Source organism: Poromitra crassiceps (assembly GCF_964638095.1).
Source record: "Poromitra crassiceps genome assembly, chromosome: 3".
NCBI lineage: Eukaryota > Metazoa > Chordata > Actinopteri > Beryciformes > Melamphaidae > Poromitra > Poromitra crassiceps.
This window is the reverse complement of record NC_139625.1, coordinates 24,864,721-24,880,137: the sequence shown is the minus strand read 5'-3', so window position 1 is coordinate 24,880,137 and position 15,417 is coordinate 24,864,721. Positions and strand designations below refer to the sequence as shown.

At 44.2% G+C, this 15,417-nt stretch overlaps 1 protein-coding gene across 3 annotated transcripts in view; it reads right to left on the bottom strand.

Moving 5' to 3' along the window:
• dnmt3ab (DNA (cytosine-5-)-methyltransferase 3 alpha b) overlaps positions 1-15,417 on the bottom strand; it is a 60,452-nt gene that overhangs the window by 35,964 nt on the left and 9,071 nt on the right. For all 3 annotated transcript variants that reach the window (XM_083633784.1, XM_083633786.1, XM_083633785.1), the window contains exons 4-6: positions 13,049-13,481; positions 6,785-6,831; positions 5,614-5,760 (exon numbers count right to left, since the gene is read on the bottom strand). In XM_083633784.1, coding sequence (XP_083489910.1) covers positions 5,614-5,760; positions 6,785-6,831; positions 13,049-13,481 — 627 coding nt within the window. The remainder of the gene's footprint in view (positions 1-5,613; positions 5,761-6,784; positions 6,832-13,048; positions 13,482-15,417) is intronic.

Below are 15,417 nucleotides of genomic sequence, written 5' to 3'. Positions count from 1 at the left end.
CTGATGCCAAAAATAAATGGTTAAAGTGACTGTTCTGCCTGTTTGATTGAATTTCACAAAACTGCGATTATCTCAGCTTTCACTCTCAGACAGCTGAAACAATGCTGTACTCAACGGCTAATATCTACATAACTACTAACTCTACAAACTAACTCTTTTAGACAGAGAAAGCACACATTCTATTAGTACTTTTGTGAACTTTGTGTTCACAAACTCCAAGCAGAAAAGAATCCTCGGCTCTTTTAAAATGAGCCAGAATCCTCAAAAAACGGCCTGGCAGAAGCTACCTACAGCAAAAAAAAAACGGCTGGCAGTCAATGTGTTAAGAGCAAAATTAAAAGGCTAGATCTATGAAGAACATGTCATCATTACTGTGCTGATGGGTTTACAATGACAAACTAAATTTCTCCCTATAGGTCAGGGATACTCAACTTGCTTTGCCACTTTCGTGAAATGATAGAAGGCAAAGGGCCAGTTAATAAACAAACAATATACATTTTTCTGTAGCGGATTGTAGGTTTTTGGGGTGTCAGCCGGAGTTTAGGCTGACAGTGTTGTGCACACCGGATAGTTAGTTAGGTTAAATTAGTTAGGTTAAGTACATACATAAGTGCCTGGGTAGCGAGCAGATGGCGGTATTTGACAATTTAGCAGCTAAATCATAGATTATTGAAAGATATTCCATATTCCAGACTGAAATGCTATAACAGAAGTATTGGCCAGAATGACATGAACATTTATTGGACACTTATTCAGCGGATATCTTGCATGTTGCGTTCAGGTGCACTGTAAAAAAAAAAAAAAAAAAAAAAAAAAAAAAAATTTGGTCAACATCTTATTGTGGCGGTCAAAATATTATTGTGGCGGCCCGCCACAAATTCCTTTATGTATGGGAAACACTATATATATATATATATATATATATATATATATACAGTATATATATTATTATTATTATTATTACGCTATCGATAATCGATAATTGATCGTTAATTTTTCCCGATTTTCGATTATGGAAATTGTTCAAAATGAACATCCCTAGTCTGTACAGCATGATAATATGACTGGAGGTTTATACAACATGATAATATGACTGGAGGTCTGTACAGCATGATAATCTGACTGGAGGTTTATACAACATGATAATATGACTGGAGGTCTGTAGAGTATGATAATCTGACTGGAGGTCTGTGCAGCATGATAATCTGACTGGAGGTATGTGCAGCATGATAATATGACTGGAGGTATGTGCAGCATGATAATCTGACTGGAGGTCTGTGCAGCATGATAATATGACTGGAGGTATGTGCAGCATGATAATATGACTGGAGGTATGTGCAGCATGATAATCTGACTGGAGGTCTGTGCAGCATGATAATCTGACTGGAGGTCTGTGCAGCATGATAATATGACTGGAGGTATGTGCAGCATGATAATATGACTGGAGGTATGTGCAGCATGATAATCTGACTGGAGGTCTGTGCAGCATGATAATCTGACTGGAGGTCTGTACAGCATGATAATCTGACTGGAGGTCTGTGCAGCATGATAATCTGACTGGAGGTCTGTACAGCATGATAATCTGACTGGAGGTCTGTGCAGCATGATAATATGACTGGAGGTCTGTGCAGCATGATAATCTCACTGGAGGTCTGTACAGCATGATAATCTCACTGGAGGTCTGTACAGCATGATAATCTGACTGGAGGTCTGTACAGCATGATAATCTGACTGGAGGTCTGTACTCTGTACAGCATGATAATCTGACTGGAGGTCTGTACTCTGTACAGCATGATAATCTGACTGGAGGTCTGTACAGCATGATAATCTGACTGGAGGTCTGTACTCTGTACAGCATGATAATCTGACTGGAGGTCTGTACTCTGTACAGCATGATAATCTGACTGGAGGTCTGTGCAGCATGATAATCTCACTGGAGGTCTGTACAGCATGATCGTCTGACTGGAGGCCTGTGTACAGCATGATAATCTGACTGGAGGTCTACAGCAGAGACATGTTGGGTGCACAATAAGGGATAATCTGACTGGAGGTCTGTGTACAGCATGGTAATCTGATGGAGGTCTGTATGTTGGGTGCACAAACTGCACAATAAGGGATAATCTGACTGGAGGTCTGTGTACAGCATGGTAATCTGACTGGAGGTCTGTATGTTGGGTGCACAAACTGCACAATAAGGGATAATCTGACTGGAGGTCTGTGTACAGCATGGTAATCTGACTGGAGGTCTGTATGTTGGGTGCACAAACTGCACAATAAGGGATAATCTGACTGGAGGTCTATACAGCATGCTACTCTGAGGGCTCAAGGGGTGACGGAGTGCATTGGGAGGTAGAAAAAAGAGAGAGAAAGTGGTCTCTGGAGTGTAAAGAGAAGGTAGTCTCTGGAGTGTGCACATTTCAACACAACTATTTTTGTTAGAGTAGTTGTGAAGAAGACACATTAGTTTGTTTCCAATCTGACCAACACTTCGACATAACCATCGTCTTTGTTCATAATGTGAACAAAAAGGTCACATCAGTTATTTTCATTACAAAAACTGGTTTGTCTTTGAGTATATTCTGAGTTAAGATCCACCACTGTAGTTCCTCAGATGAAACACATTGCAAAAGCGATCCAAAGCCCCTATGCAACTGACTTGAAAACTCACATGGCTACAAGTTAAAGTTGCATCTTTGTAGCATTTAGTGCAGGGACAAAGACAGCGAGCTTCAAACAAAAGTGAATAATCAAAAAAATAATAATAATGTTTAAAGTATCAGGAAAGACGACATAATCAAAACAAACAAGCATTTTGCTAAATGTGATAAAAGGGAACGGTTAGATGAAATAAATAAACTGTCACTGAACATTACTTCCTCACACAACATGACAGCTAGCCTTTGAAGCAACACAAAAGAGATTGACCTTTGAATACAGTATTCTCTCATGCGCAACAGGCAAGAGAGACACAGCGGGGCTGTTTTGTGTCATTGTTTGATGGATTATCCAGTGCCTTCAGCGCTCTCACTTTAAAGAATTAGGCTTATCTGTTGAACAGGATTGCAGACAAGTAAAACCTTCCTCGAGTTATGACAGGTGTAGTTAACACCATGGACGACTCATCATATCATGAACCTGAACGCTGCAAACCACCATCATGACTCTTGAAAAGGTCGCTTTCAAGGGGAAATATCGGTCTAAATGTTCTTCAAGTGGCAAGTGACTGTTGTGTTGTGCAGCAATGTGGTTAGTGCATTCATTAGCTTGATTTTAGCAGCGATCGCTACAAAGCCTGTGTATTTCATTAGTGGCCTTGGGGGGCCACAGTAAAAGAGGCCATCTGGTTCTCGTTGTATCATGTGCTTTTAAGAGATAATTAGCAATATTACAGGGTCAGCCATGAATATATAAACATAGTTCCCCATGAATCCACAAGTGGAGTTGTAAAAAAAAAAAAAGAAGCTCCCTAAGGAGTCTGCTTGTATTACTCCAAAAGCCTTTAAAATGCTCTCAAGTAATCACACTGGAGTTGTAAATCTAATGTCAACTTTGAAGTAAAACAAAAGAAAACAAAACACTGCATTCACATTTCAAAGCAAACATGTGTAGGAAAAGGGTGCAGGGGGTTTCAGGCCTGCAAGTGAACTTTCTCCCAGTCTTCTAATCAATACTTCAGATAAAAACCCCATGTCAGTACATGTTTAAAGATAAGAAGCATTTTCTGTGCAAAAACACACATTCAAAACGATATCAGAACATAAAGGCTATCACATCCGATAAATCAGTAATATAGACTTGTTAATTCAAAAACAAATTTGTTATGTACGGTGGCTCTTTAAAAAGAAAAGTTGGTAAATAGCCTATATTTGGTCTAAAAAGAGATACCACGCTGATATTTCTAGGCACTGCTATGAAACAGGAACTAGCTTCTGCACAGTTACCCCATGGGATCATGTCGTTCCTCAAAAAACTTTTTTTTTCATGCGAGCAACTTTTTCTCTACACATCTGCAAATGCCTGCTCACTCTTCCTTTTGAAAGAGATGGTTTCCCTTTAAGCTGTGCAGAGCAGATGGTCCATAACAACTGTGCTGGAAATACCTGAAGTCAGCATATTCCCCTCGCTGTAAGCAGGCTAATCACACATGCACGTACACACACTATCCACTGTGTTATCAAACAAACAATGCAGTGCACATACCCATACACGCCAGCGCGCGACACGCACAATCCAGTGTGGGGCTTGGATTTTTTTCACCCCCACTCGAGGGGTAGAAGAGATCGCTTAAAAAAAGAAAGCATGAACATTTCTTTGTCTGGGAATTCAGGGTCAGGTGATTGCCGACAGGAATTCTGGTTGGCTAGAGAGGACTTGCAAAATGTTGGCAGCGAGCCAAGAGGCTGTCTTGCAAGCAGGGCTGGAAATTTGCTGCAAACCTCATCTTCACCCTCATATCCATAGCACAGAGTTCATTTCCATAGCTGGGGGAGGGGCCAGGCAAAGAATGGGGGGGGGGGTGGGAGTGAGAGACGGAGAAGTCTTCTGTAACACAAGGCACATAAAGGAGAGGGATCCCATTCCCGGAGAAAGTGCGAGGCGGCAGGGTTTTCCTTCCTCCTTAAAATAACCCTTTCAGCCACCAGGTCCTCCGAGAGCCAGCGCTCCAGCAGCAACACGCTCCAGCAAAATGTAGCCTGGCACACACACAATTTGCATCTTGCAAATCCCCTTAAATCGGAGGCATGTAGAGCCCTCGAAGAAAATCCAAAACGTACGTGGACTGCCTGCTTCCCCAGTATTTTACGACATTTCACTTGTGAGACCCTAGCGTGTCCTGCTAATTTGGCAATATTTCCTCCCTCCAGACATTTTTATGGCTGCTCCCCAAAGCCCTTTGCAGGGGGAGAGCTGGGGGGGTGGGGGTGCAAAAGAAATGGAAGGCCCCATCGGGTTACTATGGAGACAGTTCATTATGTAACAGTCAAAGTGGGACTCCTCCACCAACACATTATAGTACCAGGGGTAACATCTAACATGACTAAGTAGCGTGGAAGGTGAGAAATGGCACATTCACAAGGATCGACATCACGTTGTTTGGAGAAGAGTTACTGTATTAATGGTGTGAAATGAAATCAGCACTTGGATAGGCTGCCGTGAGAGAGGGCTGTGCGTTTCCTTCTGGAAGCAACCAACCAAAGCTCCACACTTATGCACAACACATTTTACAAAGATAGCAGCCAGGATGATTAAAAAAAAAATATATATATATATATACAGCAGCAGCATTTTCATCCAGAAAGCACAAATCAAGTCAAGGCACCCAATGGATGTTATGACACTGCAGTGATTTTTCAGTTGCCACGACAACAGACAAAACAAAGCCAGGGAATGTGTCACACCGATTGAACCAAGAACCTTGCAAAGCCACTGAAATAAATGGTACCTTCATGAGATATCAAATGAGCCATCAAATACACTTGGTTATGAATATACACCACGAGTCCTAGCCTTAACCTCGGCAGCTCCAGTCCGAGACTGGCCAGCCTGCCGGTCAGCAGGGACATGGCGTCCGGCCTCCTGAGACAGTGGCTGGGACAGAGCTGGGGTACTCACCTCCATTTTCCACTTGGCCAGCCACTCCTCTCTGGTCCGCTTGCTAATGTAATGAGGGTCACCAGCCTGGAAGGTTACTCTGGGCATGGGCCTCTGACGAAGGCTGATCTCCCAACCAACTCCCCTTCGCAGCCTGCCTCGACCTCCCTGTTTAAAGTGTTAAAAAAAAAAAAAAAAAGTTAGCTAGCGGTTTTTGATACTTCCTCCTAAGCATTTTGAGAGATTCTCAGCTGAGGAAGCATCTAATGTCGATTTGTGACGAATCTGTCTAGAGCCACTGAGACAGACTCTAGCTAAGGAGTCAGCCATTTGGTCTTTGGGGTTGAGGAGATGGGGGTGTCTAACCTGTAAAGAGATGAGTCACATGCATGCTGCTGTCTGCTTGTGATTGGTCAAGCAGCGAGTAGTAGTGATGGCACAGTCTCTGTTCACAGCGCCCTGGCAACAGACTGCATCTCAACGTTGCCAGCGCCTGCTAATACGAGAACCTCCCAAGTGTATTTGATATTTCAAATCTATACGCCATTAGGTACCATTTCTTTCACCAGTCCAAAGCCAAGTCACACAATAGGTTGGAGAACTACGCAGTTCTTCTGGACCTTGAACAAGTGTGAGCATGCCAAATTTCCACTTCGGCGTCTACTGTACCTCCAGCTCCACTTTGACAAGCTTTCACCATACATGTATTGGCAGAGTTCTTTAAAGAGCTTAGACAGAGAGAAATAAGCACAAGTACCCCAGGTGAAGTTGAACCCAACAAGTTCACTCGTTTGTAAGCGCATTGTCAAACATGCACGGTGTCAGTCAAGACTCAAGTACAGCAGAGACAAGAAAGCATCAGAAGGTACTAGCTGGGTTAGGTTGACACTTGCCTGTGGATGGTTTGCTCTGCGACTGACAACGTACTAGAGTGACGAGTCAGAGAAGTCATCTTATCTTCACGTCTCTGTTAGAAATACTGTCCTTTGTCAAAATCGAGAATGTGCTGTTTCATTCGGTTCAATCGGCAGCGCAGCCGGCCATCTATCATGCCGGCAAGCGCAGGGTTGGCGGTGGGAGACAGCAACGGTAATTCACCCCAAAGGAAGCTATAGTCCTTGCCAGCTTGAGTGACACCTCTAAGACTCATATCAGCCAGGGAACAGAGACACAACAGAGGCAGGAATCTTACCTCAGTCTTGACTGCATCGCCTCCGTCCTCCTCCTTGTGCTCCACATCTAGAGAGAAGACAGCAACACAATGGATGGCCTGAATCATTCATAGCAGACTGCAGGCAACAGGTCACTCTAGTCTTTGCCACACATCAATTAACCTTTATATCCGTGTTAACCTGAAGCGGCCTCTCATTCATCAATAAACCATATGACACATCCATTATACAAAATGGTCAAGCGCTGCCTTCACGCCATCCTTTTACCAATCCGTTTGATTAAATTAGGGTCAAACAAGTGAATCAAACAAATAGAACTGAGGGGTTTTAATGGGTGAAGCTGGTGAGGGAAACTCTTATGTATGCTCAGAGTTCAAACTCCTCTTGATCATAGGGGATTTAGGATCATAGGAGCTCACGCACTGAGGGTTTGATGCAACCCAGAAGGTTTGGAGTGGCTGGCCAGGTTATGATGAGTGTGGAGAGGGGCCAGGTTGACTTTGGCAAATGTCACACTTCTGACCTGATATCCCCCCTTCAGGAGAGCCGCATCTGGATGTTATTAGCATGGCCCCCTCCTCCCACAGCCTTGACATTGAGCAGTAAAGGCTACAACATACTGCTTCACTTGTGTGACTTTGGGGGCTACACATCATCTACACGCCAATCTCCACAGCCTCAATAGCATCAAGATTTGAGCCTCTTCCTGATTTACTCTTTTGAATCATGTAGAACTGATGTTGGACAATGGAGAGGCACAGTATTTCCCTCTGCTACTGGTGATGGTAAATGATAGTGCCTGCAAAATGTTGTGCCTATACTTCATTGTCTCTAGACCAAGTAAGTACCACTATGTATGTACCCAACCACATTTCACAGGGACCACTTCCACTGCGGATACCAGCAATGTTTTCCCGATAAAATAATAGATAATAGATTTAACCGTGCAATAGTATCAGAAAGGCTAAATAACATATGGCTACTGGTTCAAAAACGAACACACACATGCACACACGAACGCATGCACGCACACACGCACACACACACACACACACACACACACACACACACACACACACACACACACACACACACACACACATCTGCCAACATTAGGCTGTGAAAAAGAGGACCCCTTTGAAAATGTTTTTTTCCCTTGCAAAATTGTAGCCTACTTTTGGAGCGTTATTTAGCTACATTCCTGACAAGCTAGCATGACATGGTTGGTACCAAGCGATGCCTTACGTCTTCTAGTTTCATAGGATACGTGAAACGTCACCCTGGCTTTAAAACTGAGCCCGCTACAGCCTCTGAAATTAGATTATCAAAATCATGATTTTTCCCAGATATTGTGATATTTCCGAATATCTGCCGAAGTCTACTCCTCAGTGTCATGTGTATATGTGAAAATTGTTGTCTGTAAAAAAAATAAAAAGGTTGCAATTCTCTGGCGGACCACCAGGCAGAGCCCCGCGGACCACAGTTTGTTGACCACCAAACTTTGTTATAATGTTGTGTTGTTAACTAGAAAAATGTCTTGCATGCCCATTTAATAAAGGTTCTAGATATTTGAATAAACCACCAAAAGAAGGGGGGGGGGGGACTACTCCACCAGCCAAAATGGCTAGTGGTGAATGTTAAAATTTTACCAGGCACTCAATAGATTACCATTGGTTTTTTGACTGGTGAGTGAAAGAAATCTACCAACCACTTGCATATTTTATCAGCATTTGGCTGGTGGCTGGTGCTGATTTTGTGCCCTGCATCTACTGCCCCCATACTGTGTAGGCCCCTAAACTAGATAGCTTCACCAATCAGGAAACTGCAAAACCTCAAGGTGGTGCAGCAACTTGCGTACAAACCGTCAAAAATAGCACAGAAAATATTTCAGCCTCTACTGAAATGTGCACTGAAACCTCAGTCCAATAAAAAGTCTTTAACACAATAACTGTAAAGTTGGGATTTCCCATTAACTTGGCCATGATTTAGGATCCTTGAGGTCTATAATAACAAGGGCCTGTGATCCATTCTTAAACAGCATTGTTTTCCTGTGTGCAGCAGAGCAGAGAGAGGTTAGCCAGGGAGCATGGACACAACCCAACTGAAACACTAGCGTGCCATTCAGGATTCGTGAAAAGATCTTCACCCACAGCACCAGCAGCAGGAAAATAGATAAGGAAGCCAAAATCAGCCCCGTCACAGAAGCCCAAACCAACACCTATGGTCTTACTTTCACACTGCTTCATTTGAATGTGAGCAACTGTTTCTAAAACTGTGCACGGGCACAGTGATATGACACCACTGGAGTATATATACAAACCATTCAGGCAGCTGTGCCCTAAATTAGCATGATGGCACGGGCTGGGTAAACATGGCTATCTCTGCTCTGAGTTGTATCTCCAAATACTTTAACACTTGAGTCCTAAGAGGCAAGAAGGGACAACTTTTGATAGCATGTTTTGGGCACAGCCAACCCCCGGGGTGTCACTGAAGCACCCTACACACACCCTGTCCAAACAATAGTCCGCTCTCTTAACAGCCTCTTCAAGTGTGTTCCATGTGTAGCCCAGAGCCCCCTCTCCCCCCTCCTCCCTCTTTTTTTTCCACCCCGCTCTCCTGGTCTCCCCTTCCTCTTTGGGAAGAAGTGACTACATAACAAATCGGCGAGGCACTATGGACTGCCAAGGTCATTGGGTTTGTGAGGGGAGCTGCTGGCTAACGTTGCCCACAGAGAGTATACCTTTGCCAGTTTGAGTGTGCTTCAGCGCTCGTCTTGCTAGAGCTCTGGAGCTCAAATCCTTCCTGTGCCCTCCAGATGGAGCGCAGAAGCCATGTTTAGCCAGCTATCGATCCACACCACCCCCCAACCCCCAAGTTGATCTCCTCTCCCTGACACCAATATACCAATGTTCCCTCTACGCCAACTGCTTTAGTTACAGGATTAATATGACGACGCTGCATATATGTTTCCACACTCACGAGCGGTCACTGTCAGATTTGCTCTTTATTGCACTTAGGATAACTGTAGAGATCTGTGCAGCACGTGCAGGTGTGAGAGGGTCATTTACACGGAGATCATCTGAGGAACTGCAAGTCAGGTCAGGTGTGAAAGTGGTCAAATGGTTCATGGTTATTTTGGTGCCATCTTTGGTGCTGAGCAGCACTCTGGTTGCTGCCGCGGTGGATTTTGTGGTGTGCTGCTGTGACATAATTTTCCTTGGATTTTCTGTCAATGAAGTTGAAGTGTCTGTAGGGGGCAGTATTTTCTTTACCAGTTAGTTCAGCCATGGTGGCTAACACTGCTCATGCGAATTAAAGGAGAATTTCGTTTTTTTTACACCACGGTCCTCATTTCCAGCTTAAAATATTATGTTTTACTCACCGAAATAGTTTGGCTTCATTCGGATGCCCACGGAAGATTTTAGCTCCGAGTAGTCTCCTCAAACAGGCTGTCAGCAGTCGGCGTTGATCTGCCCCGGATGGGGTTACAGTGCGTATCTTCCCCCTTCTGTGGTTCCTCTGAAGAAGTGTGGTTTCACAGGGGGAAGATGGGCACTGTAACCCCATCCGGGGCAGATCAACGTTGACTGTTGTGTTGATGTTAGCTTAGCTTCTAGCTATTAGCTAAATAATTACAGTATATTTACAACCATAATGAACCGTGATCTGACAGAAAAAGTGTCATTTAGAGAGCGTATGCAGCATGCCCCGCACTCGCCGCAGGCTCTCGTTATAGCCTGTTTGAGGAGACTACTCGGAGCTAAAATCTTCCGTGGGCATCCGAATGAAGCCAAACTATTTTGGTGAGTAAAACATAATATTTTAAGCTGGAAATGAGGACCGTGGTGTAAAAAACCGAAATTCTCCTTTAACTGACTTCTTCTTCCATTTACTCCAAACAAACCGCTGTTGCTGCCGCCAAAATCGAATCATGTGCCTATTATGTTATATAGAGCAGTGGTTCTCAACATGGGGTCCGGGGACCACCAGGGGTCCTTGAGGGGGTTGCCGGGGGTCCACAGCCAATTGATGAATTGTTAAACTTCACAGTTATTTCATTTACAAGAAGTGAACACAATTAGAGAATGTAGGAGAATTGAACTGTTTTGATCATAGTTTTATTTCTCTACCTACAATACAGATAGTCTGTTATCTCTCTACCTACAGTATAGATTATGGCTGCAACTAACGATTATTTTCAATATCGATTGATATCTAATCTGTTGATTATTTTCTCAATTAGTCGATTAGTTGTTTGGTCTATAAAATGTCAGAAAATGGTGGAAACAAAATGTCGATCAGTGTTTCCCAAAGCCCAAGATGACATCCTCTAATGTCTTGTTTTGTCCACAACCCAAATAGATTTAGTTTACTGTCATAGAGGAGTAAAGAAACCAGAAAATATTCACATTTAAGAAGCTCCAATCAGAGAATTTTGACTTTTTTTTCTCAAAACGATTAATCGATTATCAAAATAGTTGTCGATTATTTTTCTGTCAATCGACTACTCGATTAATCATTGGAGCTCTAGTATAGATAGTCATGGAATTCTGGACAAAATCATATCAGACAATACAATACAAACATTCTCAGATTACGTCAGGGAGACAAAAACTCATCAAATGGGAAGTCTGTGGACAGTGGCTCTGGTGTGGACTAAATTAAAGGTTCACTTCTTAGAGTAGCAAAACAGAAATGTATTTGTACAAAAACATTATAGATTATCATTTTAATTTACTAATCTGCATAGATGTATAGCGCCAGATGGCAGACTTTCTTTCTATTCTTTCTGAGTGTGTGTGTGTGTGTGTGTGTGTGTGAGAGAGAGAGAGAGAGAGAGAGAGAGAGAGAGAGAGAGAGAGAGAGAGTGCACCAGGGCATGTATCAGGTGAATGCAGAGTGCAGACTCAGTGTGTAAGAACTCTGGGCACGGGGCCATCCACCTGGCAGGGCCCCCAGCGGGGAGGCGGCCACAACACAGACCTGCCGGCTCCCAACAGAGGCATGTTGCCAGGAGACGAGTCCACTCGCTCCTCCCCTGGCTTTATTTACTGCACTCCTCATCAAGGTCACAGCCGCTGTCTCTACAGCAGGGAGAGGGGCGAGAGACACGTGGCTGACCAGGCCAGAGAGAGAGAGAGAGAGAGAGAGAGAGATAGGGAGAAGAGAGTGAGAGAGATAGGGAGGAGAGAGAGAGCGAGAGAAAGAGAGAGAGCAAGAGAGATAGGGAGGAGAGAGATAGGACTAACAAGGAGAGAGTAGGGGGCTAAATGATATGGCTAATCTCCTTCTTGGACTAAAGACTAGCTGTCAGCATGATTCTTTCCAAGCAAAACTATCCACATTTATATTTACACTCATACATTAATGCACATGACATGATTCATTGTGGCTGGTGCAGATCCAGCTCTGCAAGGCCAAAAGGAAACAAAAATATTTTATTGCACTTTGGCACTATAACATCACTTTTTTTCTTTCTTTCTGTGCAGTATTTCTCAGCAGCTACAAAGTCTTGTTTTCAACTCACTGTGGTCCTCATTTGCAAAATGCAAATAATAAACAGCACTACAGTACGTAGGGTAATAAACAGCACTACGTAGGGGCGCAGGTGCAGCTACAACCCTAAAGGCAAACTTTGTTTGTCATCATCTGTTCAGGATCTCCAAACGACAGACGATGATGCAAAAGTCAGGTATTAAACAATGCTTTCATGTTCAGTCTGGGGGGGATTTTGCTGCCTAACGTCAGAGTGATCTATTCTTTTCCACAGATGGTCCATGTAAGGTTTATCTCGCTCTTTCCCCCACCCCAGCTGCCTGCTCCGACATCTCAACTTTGGTTTCGGTCACATTACATATTCAAAGGTTGCGACTGCTCACACACATAATGGAACTCCTTGATATATGATCCTGGGAATTTCAGGGGAATTAGCAATATAACACTGATGATAAGTTACACTTCCATGATTATGAATTGTGGGAAACATAAAAATTGCAAATGCAAATTGTGCAGCCCTACCGTTTGGTGGGGGATGATCCAAAGCACTGTGAAGCACCATGAGTGCAAAACACTTTACTCTTGTGTGACCCCAGTCAGTGTTACTAATGGTGGTAGCATGAGAGCCATGCTCTGTCCACTGAGCCATATCAATTCCCTCCATCTGACACCCAGCCACACTTGATTGCTCATTAGCTCGCACTGGTCACATGCACATCATGTTTCCTTGGGCCATGGAAGGCAGATCAAAAGCACAGCACAGCTGAACAAGCAGAGGCACAACTCACATTTCGTTGGGCGCTCCAGTTTCCGCCTTCCTCGTTTCTTGCGCGGCGGCGGCGTCGTCAGGCTGTCAGCCCGGTCTTTCTCCGGGCCCTGCTCTGCCCGCCTGGGCAGGTCTTTCTCCGGGCCCTGCTCTGCCCGCCTGGGCAGGTCTTTCTCCGGGCCCTGCTCTGCCCGCCTGGGCAGGAATCCGTTCTCCTGGGAGGGGCTCAGGCTCTGACCACGGAAGCTGTCCTCTGCCCGGCAGGAGGAGGAAGGCTCTCTCGGGATGCCGTTCTCCACTTCCCTCTTCTCCTGTTTGGGGAAGCAGGCATCGGACGTCCTGTCTCCGTAACCGCCCACATCTCCATTGTGGACCTGTGCCATGGACGGCCTTCCCATTCCAGCGTAGCTGTTGCTTACGCCCACACCGTCTTTGAGAGAGCCAGAGCTCCCAACCTACAGGCAGGAGAGAGGGGGGGGGGGGGGGGGGAGGTTAATACCTTGGCACTCTATCAGGTTTACATATTGTTATTGCTGTAGCACTATGTTAGGGTTTGATGTTATGAAGTACGGTAGCGCTGCGCCTGTCAGCGTTATGACAAATCATTAGATACACTGTAGCAGGCCGTGGAATAAACAAAACCTTTCAGCAGTTACAATGAATCTTCCAGCACACTGGAGGAAGAAATATGAACGAGTTACAATAAAAAGGATATAAATCAACGCTCTTCAGCTCTTAGCTACTAAAGGTAAATGGACTATTTGAAAGAAAATGTGAGTGAATGCATTCATGCATTTTTCTTTCTTTTTTTCATTTGATCACTTAACTCCTCGGCCGTATCTGGACAGAATCAAAAGCGGGACTTTTACACTCACACTTACACTCAATAAATGAAGGCATTTCTCCTTCTCGCTGTGTTGAAGTGAAGTTGTAAACTTCAAAGCTCTGCCAGTAAACCTGCTGTACAGCCATTAACTTGGAAGTAAGGCTTTGGATCACGCTGGAGTTCAGCAAGTACAGTATCCAGCTTCCTGTACTGCTGGACTCTCTTTATTACAGCAGCACGGAAATATGACAGGAATGTTGGCTGTTTGACAAAGGAGAATTTTTACAGTCCGTTTAGTTTGGAACGCCCAGCTGAACTATTCCATTCTGTGCACAGAGTATTTACACTAGTATATTGAAGGAGAGTTTACCTGGCTAAAACCTACAGGGACAGAGATTCAGCCATTGCACCCTAGTTTTAGCTTATTAAAAATAAAAAAATAAAAAATAAAAGGCACCATCTGTTTTGGACGACCTAGAAAAGAATCCTTTCAACTCCAAATGTGTGGAGAGGAGGACATTTAAGAGTGTCTCCATAACGTCTCTGCTGCTCCTGCCTAAAAATAGGCCATAAAAAGCACTTTCTCAGACAATCCCATTACTGGGTCACTGGGAGAGGAAAGTGGAGCATGTCTTGTGAGATTGTACTGTCATCGGTGACGAGTGGCTGCAGACAGGTACAGCATTTACCCAGAAGCCCACACCACTCAAGACGACAGCGACGGCGCGCCACGCCAGACATCTGTCTTTCAGCAGAGGATGTTTAGCAAACGCTGTAAACCCAAACGGCAACGGCAATCTGTACCACAATGTCACACTGCTTTAATGTGATCCAGAGACTCGTAAAATAATAGGCGTTGCATAATTTGTGTGTTAATGAGTGAAGTGTAAATGATGCGTAACACAGCCCCCTTATGATGCAAAGTAAAACTCAGTCAAAGTATTACTGTGTATTGTAAAACGATGCTGAGTGGAGCCAAATTTGGTTTTCAAGCGTCCCTCAGAGACCGCAGAACTTTTACTTGCTCCGTAGTTGTGGTAACTGAAAACAAATTAACTGGCAGATCTGTTTGACGTGATAAATGAAAACAACAAGCCCCCCCAATGCTCAGACATTATTAATATTCTGACTCAATTTAGAAGTAGAAAATGAGTTGCATTGTGTGTGAGCTGACTGCAAACACACAAAAGCAAGCAGACATCCACGCAACATTGTGTGCACACACACACACACACACACACACACAACACTGTCGCTGAAAGAATTACGCAACAGTCTTAGTGACCCAGTGAACTACATGTGGCCTCTGCCAGAGGTCAAAGATCACAGTCGGTAAATCAGGCTCAGACAGAGGTCAAGCCAAAACACTGAGTAACTCATCACAACCACCACACCAGTGTGTGTGTGTGTGTGTGTGTGTGTGTGTGTGTGTGTGTGTGTGTGTGTGTGTGTGTGTGTGTGTGTGTGTGTGTGTGTGTGTGTGTGTGTGTGTGTGTGTGTGTGTGTGTGCTACTAACAAGGCGGATAAACTATATCTTATATTTTGGGTTAGTGTTAATGTTTTA